At 41.2% G+C, this 26,332-nt stretch overlaps 1 protein-coding gene across 1 annotated transcript; it reads right to left on the reverse strand.

Moving 5' to 3' along the window:
• Window positions 1–712: 712 nt before the first annotated feature.
• On the reverse strand, window positions 713–24,001 carry LOC119194854 (uncharacterized). The gene is made up of 20 exons (XM_062559807.1): window positions 23,935–24,001; window positions 20,908–21,000; window positions 20,199–20,293; window positions 20,057–20,108; window positions 16,002–16,154; window positions 15,744–15,908; window positions 15,029–15,181; window positions 13,527–13,691; window positions 9,996–10,136; window positions 9,309–9,479; window positions 9,077–9,121; window positions 8,850–8,990; window positions 8,163–8,333; window positions 7,931–7,975; window positions 7,704–7,844; window positions 7,050–7,220; window positions 6,783–6,827; window positions 1,262–1,313; window positions 855–1,145; window positions 713–725 (listed from the first exon to the last, which is right to left on the reverse strand). Exons 3-20 carry the CDS (start codon window positions 20,289–20,291, stop codon window positions 713–715), a joined length of 2,208 nt encoding a protein of 735 aa, XP_062415791.1. The 5' UTR covers window positions 20,292–20,293; window positions 20,908–21,000; window positions 23,935–24,001.
• Window positions 24,002–26,332: the final 2,331 nt, after the last annotated feature.

The raw sequence follows: 26,332 nt of genomic DNA on the forward strand, positions 1-26,332 counted from the left end.
AGAAACCACGACTCACTTTGGAATCTATCTGAATAAAAGGGATGATCAATGGTATATAAAACATTTAAACTCCTTTCACAATTAAGGGTGTGTAATGTAATGTGGCTAGTAGAATTTAAATGTGCAGGCCAATATTCAATCTGTATTTAGTGCTACTTCCCAGATGACTTAACACACAATTTAGTACACTTAGTACACACAAGTTGAAATATTGACATGTTAAAAATGGCACACAAACTGTGGCAAATACCGAGCTTTCTAGTTTAAACTGCTAAATATATGCAATGCTTGAACAGTACTTAATGACAAACATTGCATTTTTTTATTTTAGATATATGAATTGCCTGAGTACGGATTGCTTTGCTTTTTCCTATGAGAGGAAAAAATGTCAGGTGCTTAACATGCCCTGAAATTCAGGACGGGTTGTACATCAATCACACTTGGCAAAATAGGATATTCTTGGGGTATGTGGCGTCAATGTGGCAAAATAGTTTCCTTCATAGTCACCTCCAAAGTTGCGTGAATATACATTTTATATTAAGCCACTCATTAGGGTTTCACTTGAATGGATGCACTTTGGCAGACAGGCATATCATTATTTAAGTGCCCGATTGAATTATCTGCACCTCAGCAGGACAGAATTGGATATGTTTTTTTCTCTTCCTTGGTCCAATAAGTGATAATACCATGTTTAAATTTCATCATTTTGCCCTTAGTAGAGGTGACTATCAAATATGACATTGGAATAGTGGTGTTTAGGCACCTGATCCAAGCAATGTAATTAATTATACAAGTCATATTTGGTGATTATAAATGGATCCATAGCAGAATTTTTTACTGCATTGAAACAATACCTGTACCAATACCTATAATAGTGTTGCTGGACGTAGTGGTTGGAGCCGCCGTGGTGGTAGTGGGTGTAGCCGAGGTACTTGTGGAGATGGTGGTAGAAACTACTGGTGGAGTAGTGGTGGTAGTGGGTGTAGGCGAGGTACTTGTGGAGATGGTGGTAGAAACCGCTGGTGCAGTAGTGGTGGTAGTGGGTGTAGGCGAGGTACTTGTGGAGATGGTGGTAGAAACCGCTGGTGGAGTAGTGGTGGTAGTGGGTGTAGGCGAGGTACTTGTGGAGATGGTGGTAGAAACCGCTGGTGGAGTAGTGGTGGTAGTGGGTATAGGAGGAGTTGCAGAAAAGCCGTTGCAGTTTAATTCATGTATTGGGTCTACAAAAGACCCATTACGTGCTTCATATCCGCTAAGTTACACAGTAGGGAGAAAGCGGCTGCCGCACACAATTGCCGAAGACGTGTGTTTGCCTGCGGCGAAAGAAATGGTGGAGTGTATGATTGGAGAGAAAGAGGCAAAAAATTTGGACATGATTCCTGTGTCCAATAACACCTCTCTCTCTCTCTCTCTCTCTCTCTCTCTGAGTGGAAGGAGTGCGGAGTGAACGGAGCGTGGCGTGAGGTGAATTGTTTGATTGTGATAGCTGTAATTTCGTTTAATTTCGGATCTTTTAGTGTGAATGTGTGGTTGTGTGAATTTGGTTTCTGTCTGTCCTAATTTGTGCGTGCTTGTGGCCGATCGGCGTGCAGCACGCACAGATGGACCTCGCGGGGCTAACGCGGAAGCACGGCTTGAAGCTCGCGCCGTGCTTCGCGTGTTCCGTGGAGGACTGTGGCTTGGCCGTGGGGGGGCTGGTCGGTCACGGTAGCGTGAAGTCCGCTGCACGGATGATGGGTGAGGCCCGGCCGGTCGTTCAGGTGGGTGAGGGGGTGGGTGAGGCCCGGCCGGTCGGTCAGGTGGGTGAGGGGGTGAGCGTGGCCCAGCCGGTCGGTCAGGTGGGTGAGGGGGTGAGCGTGGCCCAGCCGGTCGGTCAGGTGGGTGAGGGGGTGAGCGTGGCCCAGCCGGTCGGTCAGGTGGGTGAGGGGGTGAGCGTGGCCCAGCCGGTCGGTCAGGTGGGTGAGGGGGTGAGCGTGGCCCAGCCGGTCGGTCAGGTGGGTGAGGGGGTGAGCGTGGCCCAGCCGGTCGGTCAGGTGGGTGAGGGGGTGAGTGTAGGAGTGAATAGTCCGACTCCTCTTCGAGGTGGGGCTCTGCCATCAGCGTCTCCTCTGGTGGGACGGTCTCCAGGAGGTACGGGGTGGGGCAGGTGAAGGAGTTCCTGCATCTCACCAAGAACGAGAGGGGAGTGAAGCTGGAGGAGTACTTCTCTGACGTGGAGAAGTTCGCTCGCTCTGCCCGACACGGCAGCATGAAGAAGGGAGCTGGAGACTTCACCCAGCAGGAGGTCTACAGGCTGAGGAAGTTCCTCCTCAAGCTCAACCGAGAAGGGGGGAGCACAACCGGGACCGAGTGAGGCGTCAGTCTCGGCGGGGCGGCCCATTGGAAAAGAGACTGATTTTTTGATTGATTATATTAAATAAATTATATACCTGTTAGATTGTGTAAACATTGATATTGCTTTACGAAAAAATAAAGGTTTTTTAAAAAATCAAAAAAATCTCTCTCTCTCTTTCTCTCTCTCTCTCTCTCTCTCTCTCTCTCTAGGCTGAGCGACTTTTGCACTAACCGTGCTTTTTGTTAATGAGCTTGTGTTGATGTTGGTTTTGTCATGCGTGTTATGGTTATTTGCGCATGTTTAAACGTGAGTCTTTATATAACGATAAAACAAAGTTTTGTTGCGTTTTGTTTAAAGTGTGAATTGGGGGTGCGCCAACCCGTTTGGGACATGGAAGGGGTTGCGCAGGAAAAAAAGTTTGGGAACCGCTGCTTTAAAGCTAAAAAGGTCTAACCATTATTGTGTCATATACACATTTACATTTCTAATATTATTTTACTTATTCTTATTTGATTTTTTTAATTATTTTAATTCTTATACTGCACAAATGCAAGTCAAATTCAACTATGTGTAACATATGTCGAGGTAAATGGCTTTTGATTCTGATTTTCTAGAGATGATTTCATGAGGTTGATTATTCAACTTAAACCTTGGATATTACAAAAGCATTTCAGTAACTGCCAACCATGAAGCAGTTATCCTATTAGTTATTTCTAAAAACCCACTGGTAACAAAGTGTGTTTGTATAGGAACTGTCTTTTTACATACAATTACAAGTACTCAAAGCTGGATTTGTTATTTAACTGTAACTAAAAATGTTCAACACTTACCCATTGCATTTGTTGTAGGTGTTGTGTTGACGGCTGTTGTTGAATCTAAAAAGAGGATTTCATAAGTGTGAAAATAAAACTGCAACCTCAGAAATGTTAAAATATTTTACAAAAGTATTTCAGCAAATGCCAACCAAGGAGCGGTTGTCCTATTGGTTATGTCTAAATACCTACTGGTAACAAAAGTTGTTGGTGTAGGTTCTATTGTAGTTAAATCTGTAAAACAAAACATCGTAAAACACTGTTTTTACATATAATTACAATTTCTCAAGGCTGGATTTGTTATTTCTATGCTTCTAACTATTTTTTTCAGACACTTACTCGTTGCATTTGTTGTATGTGTTGTAGAGACGGCTGTTGTTAAATCTGAAAGATAATTTTATAAGCTTGACTATTAAACTGAAATCCTCCAAAGTGAAATATATTACAAAAGTACTTCATCAAATGCCAACCAAGGAGCGGTTATCCTATTGGTTATTTCTAAATACCTACTGGTAACAAAAGTTGTTGGTGTAGGTTCTATTGTAGTTAAATCTGTAAAACAAAACATCGTAAAACACTGTTTTTACATATAATTACAATTTCTCAAGGCTGGATTTGTTATTTCTATGCTTCTAACTATTTTTTTCAGACACTTACTCGTTGCATTTGTTGTATGTGTTGTAGAGACGGCTGTTGTTAAATCTGAAAGATAATTTTATAAGCTTGACTATTAAACTGAAATCCTCCAAAGTGAAATATATTACAAAAGTACTTCATCAAATGCCAACCAAGGAGCGGTTATCCTATTGGTTATTTCTAAATACCTACTGGTAACAAAAGTTGTTGGTGTAGGTTCTATTGTAGTTATATCTGCAAAACAAAACATCGTAAAACACTGTTTTTACATATAATTACAATTTCTCAAGGCCGGATTTGTTATTTCTATACTTCTAACAATTTTTTTTCTGACACTTACTCGTTGCATTTGTTGTATGTGTTGTAGAGACGGCTGTTGTTGAATCTGAAAGATGATTTTATAAGCCTGAATATTAAACTGAAATCCTCCAAAGTGAAATATATTACAAAAGTATTTCAGCAAATGCCAACCAAGGAGCGGTTATCCTATTGGTTATTTCTAAATACCTACTGGTGATAATGATAGTTTGTATAGGAACCATCTATTTACTTATTATTACCATTTTTTAAAGCTGGATTTGATATTTTTTTGCTGAAGAAATATTTTTCAAACACTTACTCGTTGCATTTGTTGTATGTGTTGTGTTGACGGCTGTTGAATCTGAAAGATGATTTTATAAGCTTGAATATTAAACTGAAATCCTCCAAAGTGAAATATATTACAAAAGTATTTCAACAAATGCCAACCAAGGAGCGGTTATCCTATTGGTTATGTCTAAATACCTACTGGTAACAAAAGTTGTTGGTGTAGGTTCTATTGTAGTTATATCTGCAAAACAAAACATCGTAAAACACTGTTTTTACATATAATTACAATTTCTCAAGGCTGGATTTGTCATTTCTATGCTTCTAACTATTTTTTTTCAGACACTTACTCGTTGCATTTGTTGTATGTGTTGTAGAGACGGCTGTTGTTGAATCTGAAAGATGATTTCATAAGCTTGAATATTAAACTGAAATCCTCCAAAGTGAAATATATTACAAAAGTATTTCATCAAATGCCAACCAAGGAGCTGTTATCCTATTGGTTATTTCTAAATACCTACTGGTAACAAAAGTTGTTGGTGTAGGTTCTATTGTAGTTATATCTGCAAAACAAAACATCGTAAAACACTGTTTTTACATATAATTACAATTTCTCAAGGCTGGATTTGTTTTTTCTATGCTTCTAACTATTTTTTTTCAGACACTTACTTGTTGCATTTGTTGTATGTGTTGTAGAGACGGCTGTTGTTGAATCTGAAAGATGATTTTATAAGCTTGAATATTAAACTGAAATCCTCCAAAGTGAAATATATTACAAAAGTATTTCAACAAATGCCAACCAAGGAGCTGTTATCCTATTGGTTATGTCTAAATACCTACTGGTAACAAAAGTTGTTGGTGTAGGTTCTATTGTAGTTAAATCTGTAAAACAAAACATCGTAAAACACTGTTTTTACATATAATTACAATTTCTCAAGGCTGGATTTGTTATTTCTATGCTTCTAACTATTTTTTTTCAGACACTTACTCGTTGCATTTGTTGTATGTGTTGTAGAGACGGCTGTTGTTGAATCTGAAAGATGATTTTATAAGCCTGACTATTAAACTGAAATCCTCCAAAGTGAAGTATATTACAAAAGTATTTCATCAAATGCCAACCAAGGAGCGGTTATCCTATTGGTTATGTCTAAATACCTACTGGTAACAAAAGTTGTTGGTGTAGGTTCTATTGTAGTTATATCTGCAAAACAAAACATCGTAAAACACTGTTTTTACATATAATTACAATTTCTCAAGGCTGGATTTGTTTTTTCTATGCTTCTAACTATTTTTTTTCAGACACTTACTTGTTGCATTTGTTGTATGTGTTGTAGAGACGGCTGTTGTTGAATCTGAAAGATGATTTTATAAGCTTGAATATTAAACTGAAATCCTCCAAAGTGAAATATATTACAAAAGTATTTCAACAAATGCCAACCAAGGAGCTGTTATCCTATTGGTTATGTCTAAATACCTACTGGTAACAAAAGTTGTTGGTGTAGGTTCTATTGTAGTTAAATCTGTAAAACAAAACATCGTAAAACACTGTTTTTACATATAATTACAATTTCTCAAGGCTGGATTTGTTATTTCTATGCTTCTAACTATTTTTTTTCAGACACTTACTCGTTGCATTTGTTGTATGTGTTGTAGAGACGGCTGTTGTTGAATCTGAAAGATGATTTTATAAGCCTGACTATTAAACTGAAATCCTCCAAAGTGAAATATATTACAAAAGTATTTCATCAAATGCCAACCAAGGAGCGGTTATCCTATTGGTTATTTCTAAATACCTACTGGTAACAAAAGTTGTTGGTGTAGGTTCTATTGTAGTTATATCTGCAAAACAAAACATCGTAAAACACTGTTTTTACATATAATTACAATTTCTCAAGGCCGGATTTGTTATTTCTATACTTCTAACAATTTTTTTTCTGACACTTACTCGTTGCATTTGTTGTATGTGTTGTAGAGACGGCTGTTGTTGAATCTGAAAGATGATTTTATAAGCCTGAATATTAAACTGAAATCCTCCAAAGTGAAATATATTACAAAAGTATTTCAGCAAATGCCAAAGAAGGAGCGGTTATCCTATTGGTTATTTCTAAATACCTACTGGTGATAATGATAGTTTGTATAGGAACCATCTATTTACTTATTATTGCATTTGTTGTATGTGTTGTAGAGACGGCTGTTGTTGAATCTGAAAGATGATTTTATAAGCTTGAATGAAAAACAATGTCAGAAAAGTAGAAAACACAGGAATAATACGGTCACATGGTTTACAAATAGTAAGATTGTAAAACAGTGTTCACCCAATGATCTATAATAATAGTTGATGAATCGGGAAAAAGTCTGTTTACTGTGACCTAAATCCTATTTGTAAACACTTCTATAATATCTTCGAGTCTTACTTGTTGGTTTCGGAGTTGTTGTTGTATTAGGACACGCTCTAAAGTCTGTAAGCAGAAAAAGAAACAGAAGATCGTTCTGAGTAGATAAAAATGTAGACATGTCCAAGGTAGTTACTACTATATTTTATAAGTTGCACAGTTTGTTTGAATGTACTACATCACCACACTTTGATATTACACTTGAAAAAGGGACACATCTTTAATTTAAAAGACAATTCTAATTATTGACAATTGGCAAAACCAGATGTTTGATGGTGAAGAGCTTACGGTGCTGATCAGCAGACTGGCAGTGTTGTCCATCAGGAGGAATGTCACTGATGCATCCACACGTGTCTTCTGTGATGTTGTCACAAGGTCCATAAATGAAGCACTGGTCACATGACCAACGATACTGGTCCTCACATTTGCACTGATAACCTGTGCTGCTGGGATAGCAAACTGGGAACCATCATATATGTTGAGTAAAACATCAAACCTTGTATTCAATGTGTTGTAACATATTTAAGTACATCACAAGCTGGTGGAAAAGGACATGTTATGGTACGTTCACACCAAACGCGTCGCGACAGGATTACATACAAAGTCTATGCACAAGCGCGATGACGTGCAAACCACGTTTCTCGCGTTGAGTTTGCGCCGAAGTTGCCAAAACGCCCAAATTTAGCAAATGCGAAACGGAAGTATGCCGTGAAGGCGGTGAAGTCCAGTTCCCGATCCGAGCCAACGAGCTATCAAACGGGCTGACGGCCAGCACCAAGTACCGCTGGAAGTGGAACTCATCAAGACGCAGTTCTTGTTTGAGGCGACGCGGCACATTCACGTCGCGCTCGGTGTGAATGTACCATTAGGGTTATTTATGTCATGTTTGCAAAAATCCTTTGAAACGTTAACACATAGCACTTCAAAAAGCCTTATTTTCACCTGTAGAGATATTTAAGTCAGAGACTAGAATGGTGTTGGTGATGCTGATCGGGTAACTGATACTCCCCAGTAGGTCTATGACAGCAACATCTGTGGCATTCAGCTCAATAGATATCAGGTATTCATAGACAACTGGAGGAGCTGCAGAGACACAGAAAAGCATTATGTTGCATTATTTCTGCTACATGCTGTGATTATAAGGGTTTCTGCTGAGTTCTCAGTCTCACTTGTAGTTGATGGAGAGGCTGTTGTTGGAGGACATGAGGTAAAGTCTGTCAGAGGAAATAGTGAGACAAGGTTAAGCGGAATAACGACTAATATATAAGCGCAGCAGTTTCACAAATAGGAACAAATTATTAACAGCCTCTACCTTTTTATCAGCCCATGGGCAAGAAGAGAACAGTTACGCCATAATTCAACTTGCTTAGTTTCTTTGCAAAACCAGATGTTAGAGCTTACTGTGCTGATCAGCAGACTGGCAGTGTTGTCCATCAGGAGGAATGTCACTGATGCATCCACACGTGTCTTCGGTGATGTTGTCACAGGGTCCATAAATGAAGCACTGGTCACATGACCAACGATACTGGTCCTCACATTTGCACTGATAACCTGTGCTGCTGGGATAGCAAACTGGGAACCATCATATATGTTGAGTAAAACATTAAACATTGTATTCAGTGTGTTGTAACATATTTACGTACATCACAAGCTGGTGGAAAAAGACATGTTATGGTACGTTCACACCAAACGCGTCGCGACAGGATTACATACAAAGTCTATGCACAAGCGCGATGACGCTGCAGCAACACAAATCTGCGATTGGGTACCACGTTTCTCGTGTTGAGTTTGCACCGAAGTTGCCAAAACGCCCAAATTTAGCAAATGCGAAACGGAAAAATGCCATGAAGGCGGTGAAGTCCAGTTCCCAATCCGAGCCAACGAGCTATCAAACGGGCTGACGGCCAGCACCAAGTACCGCTGGTGCTGGCCAAGTACCGAACTCATCCAGACGCAGTTCTTGTTTGAGGCGACGCGGCACATTCACGTCGCGCTCGGTGTGAACGTACCATTAGGGTTATTTATGTCATGTTTGCAAAAATCCTTTGAAACGTTAACACATAGCACTTCAAAAAGCCTTATTCTCACCTGTAGAGATATTTAAGTCAGAGACTAGAATGGTGTTGGTGATGCTGATCGGGTAACTGATACTCCCCAGTAGGTCTATGACAGCAACATCTGTGGCATTCAGCTCAATAGATATCAGGTATTCATAGACAACTGGAGGAGCTGCAGAGACACAGAAAAGCATTATGTTGCATTATTTCTGCTACATGCTGTGATTATAAGGGTTTCTGCTGAGTTCTCAGTCTCACTTGTAGTTGATGGAGAGGCTGTTGTTGGAGGACATGAGGTAAAGTCTGTCAGAGGAAATAGTGAGACAAGGTTAAGCGGAATAACGACTAATATATAAGCGCAGCAGTTTCACAAATAGGAACAAATTATTAACAGCCTCTACCTTTTTATCAGCCCATGGGCAAGAAGAGAACAGTTACGCCATAATTCAACTTGCTTAGTTTCTTTGCAAAACCAGATGTTAGAGCTTACTGTGCTGATCAGCAGACTGGCAGTGTTGTCCATCAGGAGTAATGTCACTGATGCATCCACACGTGTCTTCGGTGATGTTGTCACAGGGTCCATAAATGAAGCACTGGTCACATGACCAACGATACTGGTCCTCACATTTGCACTGATAACCTGTGCTGCTGGGATAGCAAACTGGGAACCATCATATATGTTGAGTAAAACATTAAACATTGTATTCAGTGTGTTGTAACATATTTACGTACATCACAAGCTGGTGGAAAAAGACATGTTATGGTACGTTCACACCAAACGCGTCGCGACAGGATTACATACAAAGTCTATGCACAAGCGCGATGACGCTGCAGCAACACAAATCTGCGATTGGGTACCACGTTTCTCGTGTTGAGTTTGCACCGAAGTTGCCAAAACGCCCAAATTTAGCAAATGCGAAACGGAAAAATGCCATGAAGGCGGTGAAGTCCAGTTCCCGATCCGAGCCAACGAGCTATCAAACGGGCTGACGGCCAGCACCAAGTACCGCTGGTGCTGGCCAAGTACCGAACTCATCCAGACGCAGTTCTTGTTTGAGGCGACGCGGCACATTCACGTCGCGCTCGGTGTGAACGTACCATTAGGGTTATTTATGTCATGTTTGCAAAAATCCTTTGAAACGTTAACACATAGCACTTCAAAAAGCCTTATTCTCACCTGTAGAGATATTTAAGTCAGAGACTAGAATGGTGTTGGTGATGCTGATCGGGTAACTGATGCTCCTCAGTAGGTCTATGACAGCAACATCTGTGGCATTCAGCTCAATAGAAATCAGGTATTCATAGACAACTGGAGGAGCTGCAGAGACACAGAAAAGCATTATGTTGCATTATTTCCGCTACGTGCTGTGATTGTCAGGATTATTATGAGCCTTTAGTCTGTTTTGATGCTCAAGATTTCTCCATATGCACAGTCTAACATTAAGCCAATATATATAAGTATAGCATTAATGCGTAAAAAGCATCAAGATTCAGCTGATATGTGAAAGAACATATACACAGCGTTGCGGAGTAACGTAATACATGTACCGGCGTTACATATTTAGAATACAAATCTTGAGTAACTGTATTCCATTACAATTTAAATTGATGGTATTCATAATACAGTTACATTGTTGAAATCAATTACATGACGATACTTCTCTGTTTAAGCTGCAGATGGGGAGGGGGCACTGGCGGAGCCTCCCGTGGAGACTCCCGAGTTCCCAAATTTCCTTTCATGGAAGATTTTCTACTCGAGCAGTCTCGGGACGAAACTCTACACTCAGCTTCCGACCAAGTGATAAGAATTGATGGTCAACTGGTGCGCCCTGACGCAGCGCAGTCATATCCACACATTGATCAGGGATAGACTATATTGAGTGAGTCGTGACACTCGGATGGGAAAGGAAAACACCCAGTTGCTGGTACTGAAAAGCCACCCGGAAATGATTTTCCAGGCGGCTCACTATAACCCGACGGCGGGTCATATGGTGTACGGGAAAACACTAGACCGGATAATGACCAGATTTTATTGGCTAGGCATCCGAGGGGACACGCGCCGCTGGCGTGCGAGTGTCAGTTATTAAAACCACCCGGCCATCCCAAGGGCACCATTGCATCCTCTCCCATGGTGGAGGTTTCGTTTGAACGAATCAGAATGGACCTCATCGGGCCATTTCACTGGAGCGCACGCGGATATCGCTTTGAGTTAGTCCTCATGGATTACGCAACCTGATATCCGGAGGCAGGGTCATTGCTCAATATCTTGGCAAAGTATTGCGCAGGCTCTGTTTCAGGTCATCTCCCGGGTCGGAATCCCAAAAGAGATTCTGACGGACCAGGGCACCTCGTTCATGTTGCGCACACTGAGAGAACTTTACGCATTACTGGGCATTAAGTCCATTTGTACTAGTGTGTACCACCCCCAGACCGATGGGCAGGTGGAACGTATGAATAAGACACTGAAGTCCATGATCCGTAAATTTATTAGCGAAGATGAACGTAATTGGGATAACTGGCTTGATCTTCTGTTGTTTTCAGTCCGGGAGTCCCCCAGGCCTCCATGGGATTTTCTCCCTTTGAACTTTTGTTTGGCATGACGCCGAGGGTGGTGCTTGACCTTATTAAAGAAAACTGGGAGGAAGGTTCGAGCCCCTGCAAGAACGAGATCCAGTACGACCTGGACCTGCCAGAGAAGCTCCACATACTGGGATGGATGTCATGTGAGAATTTGCTCCGGGCCTAGGAACGGAAACAACGGGTGTATGACAGAGGAGCCAGGTTGCGACAATTCACACCAGGAGAAAAGCTACACATGAAAGATGAGTCTGTACAGTTCTGGTCACGATTTGATGCCTACCCAACGCGCCGGGTCGACAAACTCCTGGACCGGAGATTGCACGTTTCTTTACGACCCTGGATTTGACTAAGGGCTACTGACAGATTTCTCTGTCATCAGACTCCAAGGAGAAAATGGCTTTGTCCACTCCGTGTGAATTGTACCAATTTAGCATGCTTCCCTTTGGCTTATTCGGTGCCTTGGCCACGTTCCAGCGGCTCATGGACCGGGTGTTGCGTCCGTACGCCGCATAGGCGGCTGCCTACAACCGGTTCATCGCCGGCTTTGTGGACCTGTCACCAAGGTTAATTGGTTTAGTCTTGACTTCTGGTCGTGACTGACAGTGTTGGCTTGTCGAGTCAGTGGCAAATAAAAACAGAGATGGACAGAAAAAGGTTAAAGCCATCAGGTTCCCACTATAGAAAGAAAATAAAAGAAGAGGAGGAGAAACGAGCTGTATGGTGATGTGACATGTGTCATGAATGAAGGGCTAAAATTAATTGGTGGGGTAACTCTTTTGTCTGTTAGCCTTTTTGCTATGTTGCTTAATCCTTATACAACAATAATTCGGTTTTAACTCAACAAACACAAGGTTTGTAATTTCACTATAATATGTGCTTTCCAGTTAAACTATTACAAGTTCAGTTATTATTTATTTCCATCATTTGGTTTAACGGAATTTTCAAATCTGTAGGTAGTTTCAAAGACGGACATTTGCTATTTGCTACAACTATATTTTGTGACAAAGTATAGTTTAACAGTCAGAAAGTGTGCCATGCATAGAATTCAAGGCTGTAACCGAGTAGCTAATGTTTCCTCCCCTAAAAGTTAGATTAATATAGCATGTAATGAAAGACATTTAGCGTAAGGGCATGTTTATTTAACCCTACTATATTATGTTTGGGGTCAAATTGACCTACAGTGATTCTGTTAAGTGTGTTTTTCTAATGTAATGTAATTCTCTCACTTATGTTAAAATAAAAAATATATATATAACTGCAGAATTTTGTGAACTTTTGGTTGCCATTCAATGCAGAACCGCCCCTGGTTGGAGCAGTGCCAGTGGGCGTTTGAGAAGGTAAAACAGACTCTCTGTGGGGAACCTCTCCTTCACACCCCTAACTTTTCTCTCCCCTTTACTCTGCAGACGAACGCTTTAGACAGGGGGCTGGGGGCCGTTTTGTCCCAGGAGGTGAAGGGTGTCGACCACCCTGTGTTATACATCAGCCGGAAGCTGTCAGAGAGGGAGGCCAGGTACAGCGTGGTGGAGAAGGAGTGCCTGGCCATCCGGTGGGCTCCCTGCGCTACTACCTCCTGGGACGCTCATTCACCCTCTGTTCGGACCACGCCCCGCTCCAATGGCTCCACCACATGAAGGATACTAACGCCCGGATCACTCGGTGGTATCTGGCTTTACAGCCTTTTAACTTCAAGGTGGTCCATAGGACGGGGCGCAGATGGTTGTGGCATACTTCCTCTCCCGCCCTCTTGAGGGAGGAGGGGGGGGGGGGGGGGGGGGTAGGCTAGGACGGATGGCTGCCCAGCCTAAGTCGGGTGGTGAGAGTATGTGGTGGCGGGCGTGGTTTTGGCTTGGCTGCAGGGGGAGTGGCTCTGGTAATGGGGCCAGGTGGAGGCAATGAGCCTCAGCTAGGGAAATAACGATTGTGTGTCTTTTGTCCATATTTAACCCAGTGAGGCGGCAAATGAGGAGAACGCCACAAGTGTTAAATTAACGGAAAGAACTACCAATAAAACAATATTTAACCCGCAGTCATCTCGCCTGCATCCTTCCGGAGCCCCTAGCACCCACAGTGTTACAACTACATATACACACATTATAAAAAGCTTTAAATTAAGCTTTATACTTACCCATCTGTGGCTGGCAGTACTGCCCGTCAGTAGGAATACTGTTGATGCAACCGCATGTCTCTCTAATGATCTCGTCACAGGCTCCGTATATGATACAGTTGTCATATGACCAAACATACTGTTCCTCACACCTGCACTGGAAGTTTGTACCATTTAGGTAACACACTAAAGAAACCCAGGTAAGAACAAAAGAGAAAGGTAAGTAAAAGTGTCAAACTGCATCATTTCATTTGGTTGAGAACTACAAGGAACATGAAGTGACCTTTTGTATTTATCATTCATAGGCCATCTACTCTATGTTTGGTCTCTGCGGACTGCAGATTGACATTGTGTAACTTTTAGTTGTGTGTTTGCTCCAAAAAGGAGATAAGACTCTTTTTCCACGTTTAATAAACTCTTTAATGTAGTATTGATACAATGTGATACGCTTCCTGCTAATCTGCAGTCTCAATATGTGGAAAACACACTCTCAGGTTCAACCTACGTAATTCAAAAGAACAACAAAACAAGAATTAAATAGAATATGCTACCAAAATTCTTTACTATTTTTTGTAATCAAAGTTAACTTAAAATATTTAAAATTAAAACGTTTCCATCATTCCACAGTGACTTTTGATTTCACATGGTGCCAGTGGTGAAAGTAAGCCGGTACTGGCCGGTACTCTGTACCGGTAAGAAATTTCTTCCCGGTACACCGTACGACACACGCACAGTCCCGTCGCTATAAGGCAAGCAAAATATGCAATTGCTTGGGGCGCCGAGCTGGCTTGGGGCCCCAAGACAACGACTGGTTAAGAATAAAATGCAACGACAAACTATGTGAGCGCCTCTCTGTGTGAGTCAATGCAGTAAAGTGCAATGACACTGTTATTGGGATCCCCCCTCAAGGGGCCCCTCTCATGATCTGTGCTGCTGCCAAAATACAATACCTCGTCGGTCGGCAGTCATCAGTTGTCACTTACCACTATCTTGTTTTTTATACAGATACAGGTGAGTTAAAGAGTGATACTAGAGGGATAAGAAGTCCTAGTGAATGCTTGATAAGTAGACTATAATACAGTAAATAAATAAACAAAGTGAAATTTTCGCACACGCGCATTAAACCTGTATCATAGTACCATCAAGAAATAAAATCTACTTTCACCCCTGCATGGTGCTGATATTTTGTTCTGTCTCAGGTTAGAAATATTTCACTAGAGCTAAAGTACATGCTTCTCATGTGTTTGCTTTTGGGTTCTAATTCTTGTTCTCCCGTGACACATATCTAAAGTGGGATATTACTACATTGATACAAAGGAGAGCTAAGGGCGTTCCTGGAAGACACTACAATATTATCAATGACCAATAATGAAAAGAGCTATCAGAGGAATAAATCTCAAATGGAATCAAACACCCTGTCACCCGTTGCGAAAGGTACACGGCACACGTTACCACACACTAATTACAAAAATCTGCCTTGATTGGTGTTGTTATTGGTGAAGAAGAGGAAGCTCCATTCTCACCTGTGGTGATGTTAATGTGTGTGACGTTGACATTGGGACCCAAGCTCAGAACTGCCGGGCTGTGCTCCAGAAGGATCCTCAGCTGGTCCACTATCTGAATGTCGAAAACTTTCAGCTCCACGTCCACTGTGTACTCAACCGGAGTTAACAGCACTGTAGAAGAAGCACGTTAAGGGTCTCATTGTTCATTCCAAAAACAAATATCCATTTGGCTATTGTTAAATTGTAGAAACACGCATTGTGCAGTACATAGAGGTGAGATCTTTTAAAGTGCATCACAAATTGGCATAAAAGGTCTGTCTAAAATTCAGCAAATACAGTAGTTTACACTGAGTTTATTAGATATGTGTTGAATGCCTGCTGCGTGTGGAAACAGAGCTGAAAGAGAAAAGTGAGACTGAGGAGTAAAGTAGCAAAGACTGAAAGACTATACATTCATTTAAAGTCCAGAAAGAGTGTCCTGCTAAATGTTAAATTTACAACCACGAAAAGAAAATACGCTAAGAAAACATGTCTTTGATCCGTTTAAGGACCACAGACAGCCTTCTGTTATACAATGATCTGGTTCCATAAAATATTGTTGTATTCATTCGTAAAGATTAAATAGAAGCAGGATAAATTGGTGATTGGAAAAAAACTAGACCAATCAATTTTGACTACTGTATGCACATTCTTTGTCAAGGACATTCCCAATTACCATTCACGACTTGATTACCTGATATAGGCTGGCAGGACTGGCCATTGTCCGGAATGCGCTCGATGCATTTACAGATACCTCCGGATAATTTATCACAGGCTCCATACTTGACACAACTGCTGTACGGCCAAGCAAAATTATCCTCACATCTGCACTGGAATCCAGCTTCACTTGGGAAGCACACTGTTGGAAGAGCAGATGTAGTAAGTATACGATTAAGTTTGGTAGGATGTTTATCTTTGACTGGTTGCGGAGCTTGATGCTTAAGCTACTCACCTGTTGTGATGTAAATCTCAGAGATCTCTGTGCTGTTATCAAGTACTTTGGGGAAAGTGGTAGTATTCACGAGGGATCGAAGCAGCTGGAATGTTTGTACATCAGGGGCCGTCACAACAACATCAATAAGGTAATCCCATTGGTCCGTATGAACTGCAATTATTTAATCGAGATATCAAAAACGTTCACGGCCATGCATGCATGATGTACAAGAAATTCAGTCGATAGCTCCATTTTTGGGGGAAATAGATGTGTTGGTTTTCCACAAAACAAAGCTGACTAATTCATTACATCCCATTTCTATACACCTTATCCATAGAGGGTGGCAGGGGTGCTGGAGTCAATCCCAATCTCACTCTTTAGCGGATTCCAATTGGTATCAGACGTTTCATCCATCTTGCAGTGCAAGTCCTGCTCATCAAAAGTGGCCCACCAGGTGGCTCGCATTCTACAACCGGCTCCAAGCCAGTTAGTCGGGTGTCTTGCACATTTAAAGTTAGAATCGAATAGAAGCTTGTTTCGGCCCCAAAACCATTCATTGATTTAACCAGATAAAACTGCAAGATGCTGAGCGCCAACGTTCCTGAGGGAAACTTTGGAGGGGGCCACTTGTTAGATAGTTTGATTAGTCTATCACCACTATACTTAGATCTGACGACCAATTTGCACATCAGGACTGCTACGGTCATGGCTTCGGCCTGCCCAGGCATAGTTCACCATCTTCCGTGGTCCTATAGCACAAGCCAATGGTGGGCCCGATCCCAAAGGGCTGGGATCGCACCTCAGCCGGCACGCGTCAGTTCACTTTTATTGAACTACAGGCTTTGGTTGCACCCTCTGACTCGCGCGCTAAACTCCTTCGACTGCAGTTGGTTAATCAACGCCCTGGCGATGTAACGAGGTTGGGTCGCTCTGTGGACTGTCTGCCCCGGAGAACAGTTGCACCGGGGGCAGGGTCGGCCAAGAGCCGGTGGCGGTGCAGGGCCGCAGTGCCTTTTGACCTCTCAACGGTTTTACGCCCTGTTGAACTCTCTCTTCGTAGTTCTTTTTAATTTTCCTTCATTGGCATGACTTTATTTTGGGGGTAAAACATTTCATTCCATTTTGGGGGAGATTTTATCAACCATAAGATGTATGCCCCCACCCCCTAACTTGATTTTGGTTTGTTGCCTCAGGGCATATATAAAGTATATATACAAAGTAGGGCTGTCAAATGATTAAACATTTTAATCAAATTAATCAGAATTTTCAGTGGATTAATCAGGATTAATCACTATTTGCAATTACACCTTAATCCTAACCATTTGTTCTTTCTGAAATGCATACCAAAGATAAATAACAGGACAGATACATAATTATCATTATTATTATTATTATTATCATGATTATTATTTTTTACATAAATACATGTTATTGATATTTGACTTGGTTTAATTCATTCCAAAAAATAATCAAAGCAATGTTATTTGATAAGTTAGACTGATTTCCCTGCATGGCTCTAGAAGGGTCTCGAGCCTCTGCAGTTTATTCCACTCTGCTGCGGTCGGCAAAACGAGTTTGTGCTCCTGATGGTCCAGGGCTGCGATGACCAGACATGTCAACCCTCCCGATATTTCCGGGAGACTCCCGAATTTCAAAGCCCCTCCCGAAATTCTCCCGGACCGACCTTTCTCCTGAATTTCTCCCGATTTCCACTGGATAATAAAAGTTACACCTTGAAGTCAAGCGGCAATTCTTTTGAATTGGCAAGTATGGCGATGACGGCCTTTTTATTTCCGCTCACGCGCTTGACCATTAGAATTCCAACGTGTTGGAACATTTTGCTATTGTGTTGGTCAAATGATCTGAGGTTGATTTTGCTAATGGGCTCCGAACATTCAGCGGGAACTGGCGCAAACGACTTGCTGAACCTGACGGCCTGACATATGCCTGCAGGTGGTAGTAATGTGTTGTATAGGATGAAGTGCATTCCCTAGAGGACGAGGCACTTTCCTGACCTGAATAATTTGTAACACTGCGCATATACTGTATATTCGACTGGCCTACAAAAACCTGAAAAATGTCTTAATACTGAAGGAGGGACATGATATCATTAGAAAAGTTATGCCAGCGCAAGCACAGAATGTATTGTGGGGTGTTTATGTCTTAATCCTCATCTTGATCCACAGACTCATTGTCGCTTTCATCAGACATGCGTTATCCAAAGAAAGTACAAATATGAATGTCATATTCAAAATGAATGAGTGACACACATTTTTCTACTGACTGACCCCTGATCTCCTAACTGTCTGGCAAACCTGTTGCAGGGATCCAATCTTTCTGACTCCTTTCAAGCTCACTGTCCTCGTTGTCACTGTCCTCACTGTCAGATGAATCAGCCCTAACAGCTTGATTTTTAAACCTTTTGCCCAATAAATGTTCCTGTTTCTATTTCCATTCAATATCAGTAGTTGGTGCAACAAAAATATTGACTATGGTCAATGACCTGCACGGTGTAACCAAAAGAAACATTTTTAGTAAAGAAATAATAAATTAAGTATTTAAAACTTTAAAAAATAAGACTTATTTACATACTCATGCACACAAAAACATTGTTTTTAAATAGAGATATTTCATAAACAAGTTAAAAAGGTACTTTTGTCTCACCGATTTGTGGCATTGTCCCATGCAGCTTGGGAGCCATAAACGAATGCTTCACCCGAAGAGAAAAGGTTTCACCCACTTTGGGCCCTCATTTGATTGGACACAGACATGTCTGCTGACGTTATATACATTGTTTTTAATTAAAAAATAACTAAAGGGTAGGTCAGTGTAGGGTCAAAAAAAGTATTGTGTTGCCTAAAGGTTAGAGTCTGCCATTGAGGGTTACGGTACTTGGTCACTATCAGTCTCGTGCTAGTATTTAGCCTATGATGGAGTTTACCACCCACTTAGGGATTGTTGTCCAAACAACCCGACGGTTGTTACGGCCTCCTGCTGTCTATGGGCTCTGCCTCGATCGGATGTGCAGGATGAGCGGTCCCACGTGGAACCGCATTTCGGCACTAGGCTCTTTCCTCCTCACTTGCCGCTACTGCGGGTAACCTTGTTAGTTTCCTTTCCTGCACTTAGTAAGATGCTTCAATTCAGAGGGTTAGCTTGTCTGATCTGAGGTCAAAGTCAAATAAGGTGCAGCCCCAGAACTGGTGGAGCGGTAGAGGAGGTTCCCATCCATGGACTCCCACTGGAGCAACACCTTTCGTAACCGGAACACGCATAACGCGGTCAGTGCAAAAACAAAAGTCCACCGGCAGCTACATCCAAACGAGGAGGAATATTGGCCTCATAGGGGCCCCTGGATCGTACATCCTGTGGTCTGCACTGAAGGGGACAAAGGACCAACTGCGCTGACTTTCTCTTATTTCAAACAGTACAGTAAAGGTTTATGGAAATATACATGGGCATAGAGTGAAGGGAAATTATGAATAACATGTCATTCTTACTGATTTCACCTTTACTTTTCTCATAAGCTGAAAAAAGACGAATACAATGGCAATGAATTTACCTTCAATTTTCTCAAAATGTACACAGTAATTTATGTGGGAGGTCAATGTGAAATAGGATCAAGTCTCAAAAGAGTGTTGACCGGCTTGTATCTGATTTAACAACAGTTCAAATATTGAAAAAAGACGAATAAAATGGCAATATTGCTAACTTTGCAGAAGTGACCCAGAACCTTCCTGCTGCGAGGCGACAATGCTGACCACCACACCACTGTGCAGCCCGTCAGCTTATTAATTTGCTGAGTTGAATTATATAGACACGGTTTGTTAAGTCAATAAAACCAAGATGAAAAAAAATAAAGAAAAAAGAGAACTTTGTTTGTAAGGCTGAGCAACGTGACTTCCTTGAAATGTCATCACAACAGCAACAAAAAAGACACGTCAGGTCAGCTGTTTTTCCCCTAACTGTTAAAAGCGATCTCATGGCTGTGTCGTCATATGTTGCGACTTTGAGTTATAAAGCAAATAAGCGTATTTCCCAATATAGAAATCCTATTCTTTAACAGGACTTACCGCTCCTTTTCTCCCTCACGGGAGATACAAAGTGTTCTTCCTCACAGTGCACCTGGGAGCACAGAGCACACGGTCACAGAGTTGCTTTGTGTTATTAATCAAAACCTCTGTTGCCATATTTTCCCTTCAGCAGTGGACCTACCTGTAAGATGAAACCTGAGAAGTATCTTGTTTCCAAAATAATATTTGTCAGCAAAAGGGCAATGGTGAACAAGCCCTGACTAGGTATTGCCATTCCTTTAAAGACAAGTTGGAAAGAACAGAAAATAAAAACAGTAAGTTTCATTGAGCTTCCTGTCCTTCCTGACTGCCCATTTCTATAAGGCATCATACAGATATATACAATTCTTTATAATCTGCTTGTTATTATTACAATAACACAGTGTAGTGTTTTGCCATCTCCGTCGCATTCTGAGATCTGTTGATGAAGACTGCGTTATAAATAAAATGTATTATTATTATTATTAGTGTAGTTGCTACACTAATACAGCTAAATACAAAAAGATTTTACAATGACTTGTGATGATGAATGAATGAATGAATAATAAAAATGTTAAAACATAAAAATATACTTTTTCTGCAAAAATCAGTGTATCATCAATACAAAAGTTATACTTGATCCTTTTTTCATAATAATCTAATCATAGGACACTGTAAGTGTTCATTGTTTGCTTTAAGTAAAGTGAAAGAAAAACATAATTTAATGTAAAATGGCTGAAAGGAATAATTTATCTTGGGTGAAACCAGGAAGGAGTGACTCACGCTGAAACCTATTTGTACCATAAAAAGTTTAACTCAATATCTCACATATTTATTTTCCTGGAGACAATAAGCACACAACACAAACCTACCTTGAATGACTTGTCTTCTTTTAAATTCTTTTAAACTGCGCTCAACAGAAAATCTTTCACATGTTGGCCGTGGCTCAATAAGATCTAGTGGGGCTAGATGAAACAAGATCAAAAGATTAATTATTTTGGTACTGAGAAAGATGATTGCATTGATGATACTTCTAAGAATCCCATCATATCTTTTCAGCTTTCTTTGTTGCTTTAGCAGGATATGAAAAATGGAATGGCTGTGCAATACTGACACCAGTGGTATTTAGAAAAATCAGCCAGCTACTAAAGCCCACAATACGATTGCCACTTTAATGGAAAGATGAAAGATGGTCCATAGTTCTGCAATTGACAGGGAACAAAGACACAAAGTTTGGACAGCAGGGAAAGTCATTATCAGTGCAAGGGAACGTATTTTTGTCACGAGAAGGGTGCAGGTCGAAGGCAGACGGGGAGGACTCAAATGCAGAGTTATCAACAAAACCAAGTGCTCTTTAATATTTCTCAAAAACAAGGCACCGACATGCACCAACCTGAACCGGTAACAGGAAACAGGAAACAGGAGACAGGAAACAATGACGTGACATGAGACAAGGGCCCTTTCTCAATATGCGTTCTTGTGTGGACTTTTGTTCTTGTGGACTCGTGAAACGTCATCAGTCGCAGCCCGAGTACTGTTCCAATTCTAAAGTCCGCATCTGGCCGAGAACGGTCCTAATACCCGGATGTGGCTCGCCCCGCCCATTTTACCGGGCATGCATCGGAGAAGGCCCATCTGTTCTTGTGAGAGCCAAATATCCCAGAATGCATTTCACCTCAGCAACAGGCAACAAAGACAGAGGGAAATAAACACAACTTTATGTCGAAGTTTATAAATACTACTTTATTTAAGTAACGTAATGTAATTTTATGACTGAAGTTAGTTGTTTAAGCAACTTTTGTTGTTACAATCTGCTCCGTGGATGGAGATGTGAGGTGTAGTTAACGGACCGTCAGACCCTCCAGCACGGGGCGGTCAGCTCATCTCAGCCCCCAGAGAGCAGCCTGTTTTCGGCGAGTCTTCTGTGAAATGCTCCGCCGGTTTTCACGTCTCCGTAGCGGTTATACATAAGATTTAACTGTACTATAACGAGTCTTCATACGTTTTAATGTGGTGTCAGAGACTGATGTTGTTCACCGGTTACGTCTGTTTGAGGACAGAGTTTAGATTCATAACTTCATGTTTAAATGTAACTTTAACGTCTTGTCTGTATCCGTAGAGTGCAGCTTGTTTATTGTCCATCATTGTGCTTTAAAACTAACAATGTTTTAATTAAAGGACATGAGGGGACCGTCCTCAAGACTCTAAATCGGCAGCAGAACTTCAGCTTCAAAGAAACGCTTCTCCATCTCTCCCGCACGGTTTTGCTGATTTTGTTTCCTTTTACATGACTTTTCATATACCCTGATTTCATATGCTTTCAGTTCTCCTGACTAACACTTATACTGACTTTATTTACTTTACGTTGCTCATTTGTTGTCATTAATAAACTGTATTTTCTTTCAATCAACTCATCCGCGTGGTCTTCCCTCTCTGTTGCATGGCCAGGCACAGGCAGTATGTAACAGAGTGTGTGTGCATTCAAATATTTTAGTATAACAGTTTATTTTTTGTTACTGTATCCAACCTCCTCCTCCTAAAATGATAAAGCTAATTATTTTATGACTGATTATATATATGGTGCTCAATATTATATATATCATTACTAATTTTAAATAAAAATGAGACAACAGCTTGTTAATAGTAAAATATTTAAGTCAAAAACTAAATTAAAACGTATTAGCAAGACCAGCTGACGTGGTGACGTCATCAAGTCAGCTGCTGTTCCAAAAGCGGAAATGACCGTTCTCCGGAACCTGCGAGTCAGGAGCATAGACATGTATAGAAATACATGTCTATACATGTCTATGGTCAGGACTCCCGAGTCTGTCTCCCGAGTCTATTCTCGCGGGAACGCAAGTCCGTTCTCGCCGTTTTAGGTATTGAGAAAGGGCCAGGGCTTAAATACACAAGGTAGGTGTTGGTGATTGAACACAGGTGGAAACGATCATTGACACAGCCGACATCACAGGGAAAGACAGGACAAGGCAGGAAGTGAAGGTACCCAGGAACACAAGAGACATGAAAACTACAAAATAAGACAGGAAGCAGACCCAAACGCTGACAATTGTGGCTCTGAATACTGCATTTAACAAAGGAGCTGTTGAATTCACGTACTTCAAAACTATGGGAATTAAAAGTCTCACAAAAGTCATCAATCTCAAGAAATCCTGCATTTAACATCCGTCAATTCCCAAACTGGAAAACGTTGAATGTTATGGTTTAAATGGTTAATATGGTTTAAAAGTAAATAGTTATTGAAAGCTCAATCAACATGGGTTTATTCTATTAGTCTATTTTCAGGTCTTCTTCAACACGGCATGATGATCTTTAATAGAATATATTAGAATCAAATTGACCATAAAGCATGGTATCCTTTTGGCAGGCTTCTGATCTGAAAAAACAAAATGCAGTAAAAGATGCACTAGTTTTAATATAAACGTTGACCTTTGGTGCGTCTTGCTGCCGATGTTTTCAGGGATAAAAAGCTTGCAACCCAGGACTCTGTCCAGAATCACTTCCTCACTCTATGATAGATGCTGGATGCTTAACTCAATAGAAAGCAGACAATTCCAATTTTTCACCTTTTCCTATAATTTTTTAATTATAAGTATCTGACGTTAACTAAACATTTTCACAGAAGACATTTGATCTCTGTGTAGAGAAACGATCCTCAATGACTGTAATACCAACGGACAGCTGGCCTGTGCATGGCGGGGGTGTTAAATACATACAGAAACCATAGACGGCTCCAGTTAATCCCACTCGTTAGCACAGGAATCCTTGGGGACTCCCAGCAGATACACATTTTTAGAGCGACACAACCACAAGCACTTTAAAAAGCTGATTCGATAAAGTCCTAACAGGTTTTCTGCAGAAAAGCAAACGTAGCTCCTTACCGTCCTCTCTGGTGCTTGTTTGTATGTATTCAGTCCTGCGTTCAGAAAACAAGTGTCATTCCAGAAGCCAGCAGAGTAGTGTGGAAGCTGCAACAGGCAGGTGCTGGAATGCGGAACACGATACGCAGCTCCTTTCCTGAAATTGAATAAGGGACACAGTCGCTCAACAGGTTTAATGATTTCCTCAGCTGCCTGGCTTCATCATCAACATGTTCTTTGAACCTCTGTATATTTGTGAAGCAAAACAAGAGATTCAAAATACCATTTTCTTCACTCAACTTAATTGATAAATTAAGCTTATGTATAAACAATTTGTTCCCTAAACAATTCATGAGAAACTATTCTTGACGTGGCATGAGCAGGATATTAAAAACACAATTAGAGAATAGGACAATAACATTATTACATCTATACCAGTGGCTCAGGGGTCCAAACAGTGGCAGCTACATTTGATCTTACAGTTAAACTATTTTCATGAGTTTGAGTACCAGTAAATGCACATGTGAATCTATTTTATTCAGTCAGTATAAATCAACTGAAGGCCCAAAATTAAAGAGGTGTCTAGTGAGGTTTTAAATATTTTGCAACGCTATTACACCCAAAACTACTGAAGCTGCTGGGAAACACCACAAAGCCGGGCCCAAGCACTTTTCACATTAAACCAGCAAAACAAGTAAAGAGCGCATGGCCGCATCTCAGCAATGCATGTCAAACAGGCTGGTGGAATGAATGCGCAACCGGGGAATACACGTCTGTAGACTGCAGCTTAGAAATTTCTGTTGTGGTGTTGGAGCTTCAGGTGGAGGAGCAATTTCCAACCTATAAAATGCGATACACAGGAGCTCAGAATAGAGTACTTATTTGAATTTCATTGTTGTAATGTTGTTGAAATGTTGGAACGGTCTCTTTGATTGACTGGTGGAACTGGTCCAGTGAGCATCACTGCCTTGGCATCAAATATTAATAAGGATAATAATTATCTGAGCCGCAGCAGGCTTTGAACAACTCCAATGACTAACCTTGCCCATGGAGATTAGATGTGAAGCACTGGACATGGTATTGAGAGGATATATGTCCAGGGTGGGATGTCTAGTGCAGTGGTTCTCAACTGGTCTGGCTCCGGGACCCACCATCACCCCTTAATGACAAGCCGCGACCCAAATCGAGGAACATTCTCAACATCTAAAATTTATTCAAAATCAAATTCATAAGCTGAATTTCATATTCAGGATGTTTAATTATCCTAAAAACCCAATGTCTCCCCCATATCAGATATATGGTTTGACCCAACTTGGCACACGCTGCTGAAAACATGGACGGATGAGCCGGCAAAAAACACGACACTCCGCTGCATTAAAAAAAGTTCCTTCAAAATAAAATCACAGGATGATCTTTTTTTTTTCTTCTAATTTTTATGTTTCCCATCCAATGACCCGCGACCCACTAAAAACGACAGAATGGACCCACCAGTTGAGAATCACTGGTCTAGTGGATCATTAGGAGACACACGTTCAAGGCCTTGTGTCTTTACGTTATTGGTTGTCACAAACCTTACCCAATCAGTTCTTGTTGTTCCAACTCAGAACTGGTTCTGGCTACCCAACCCTTGTTGATGGGTTTGTCTACAGCATCAACACTGCCGGGAAGGGAGAGTCCTTGGCACACCCGTTTTTAAAAGTCAACATAGTAACTACGTAAAAATAACAGAGAGAAAAGGGTATCTGCAGCTTTAATTATTTCTGTTTTCAGAATGATATGAGCTTCTCCCATTTCTGTTTTTTTGCAATTCTTTCAAGTTCATTTCAGCTTTTCTCATTTCTGTATTTTCAGCATTTTTTTAAAATTAATTTACAGCTTTTTGCATTCCAAAGCATTTTAGAAAGAAATGCATTTTCTAGTATCTAACATTATTTAGTTAACCAGGCATTTGGGAGAGATTTTATTTCGTCTGATGCATTGGTTTGGAAACTAAATAAACACATCAAGCAGTTTACAGACGATCCTGTTCTTCTGATTTCCTCATCAGTGAAACAAACTGTGTGTATGTATGTATGGAATGTCCATATCCGTATGTAAGGGTCGCAGTCCAGAGAGAATCCAGCGGGTCCAGCAACCTGCCCACCACATACAGACCCAGATCCGGCTTTGCTGAGGCCATTGACCTGCTTCAACGTGCTGCTCCATCAGTTCCCAACGAGAGACAACTAGGATCCGTATTGCTGGGCCAGGTGGAAGGAAGGGAGGCCAGGTGCAGAACCAGGACTGAGTGGGGCAGACTGTCAGGCCCTGCTGCAGTAAAATGGGAGAAAGGCAGGTGTTCAAACACTACACTTTTTGTTGAAAGGGTGAACTCATATCAAATAAAAAAGCTAGTCGTTTTCCATCACGTTACATCAAA

This window comes from Pungitius pungitius, chromosome 20, assembly GCF_949316345.1.
Source record: "Pungitius pungitius chromosome 20, fPunPun2.1, whole genome shotgun sequence".
NCBI lineage: Eukaryota > Metazoa > Chordata > Actinopteri > Perciformes > Gasterosteidae > Pungitius > Pungitius pungitius.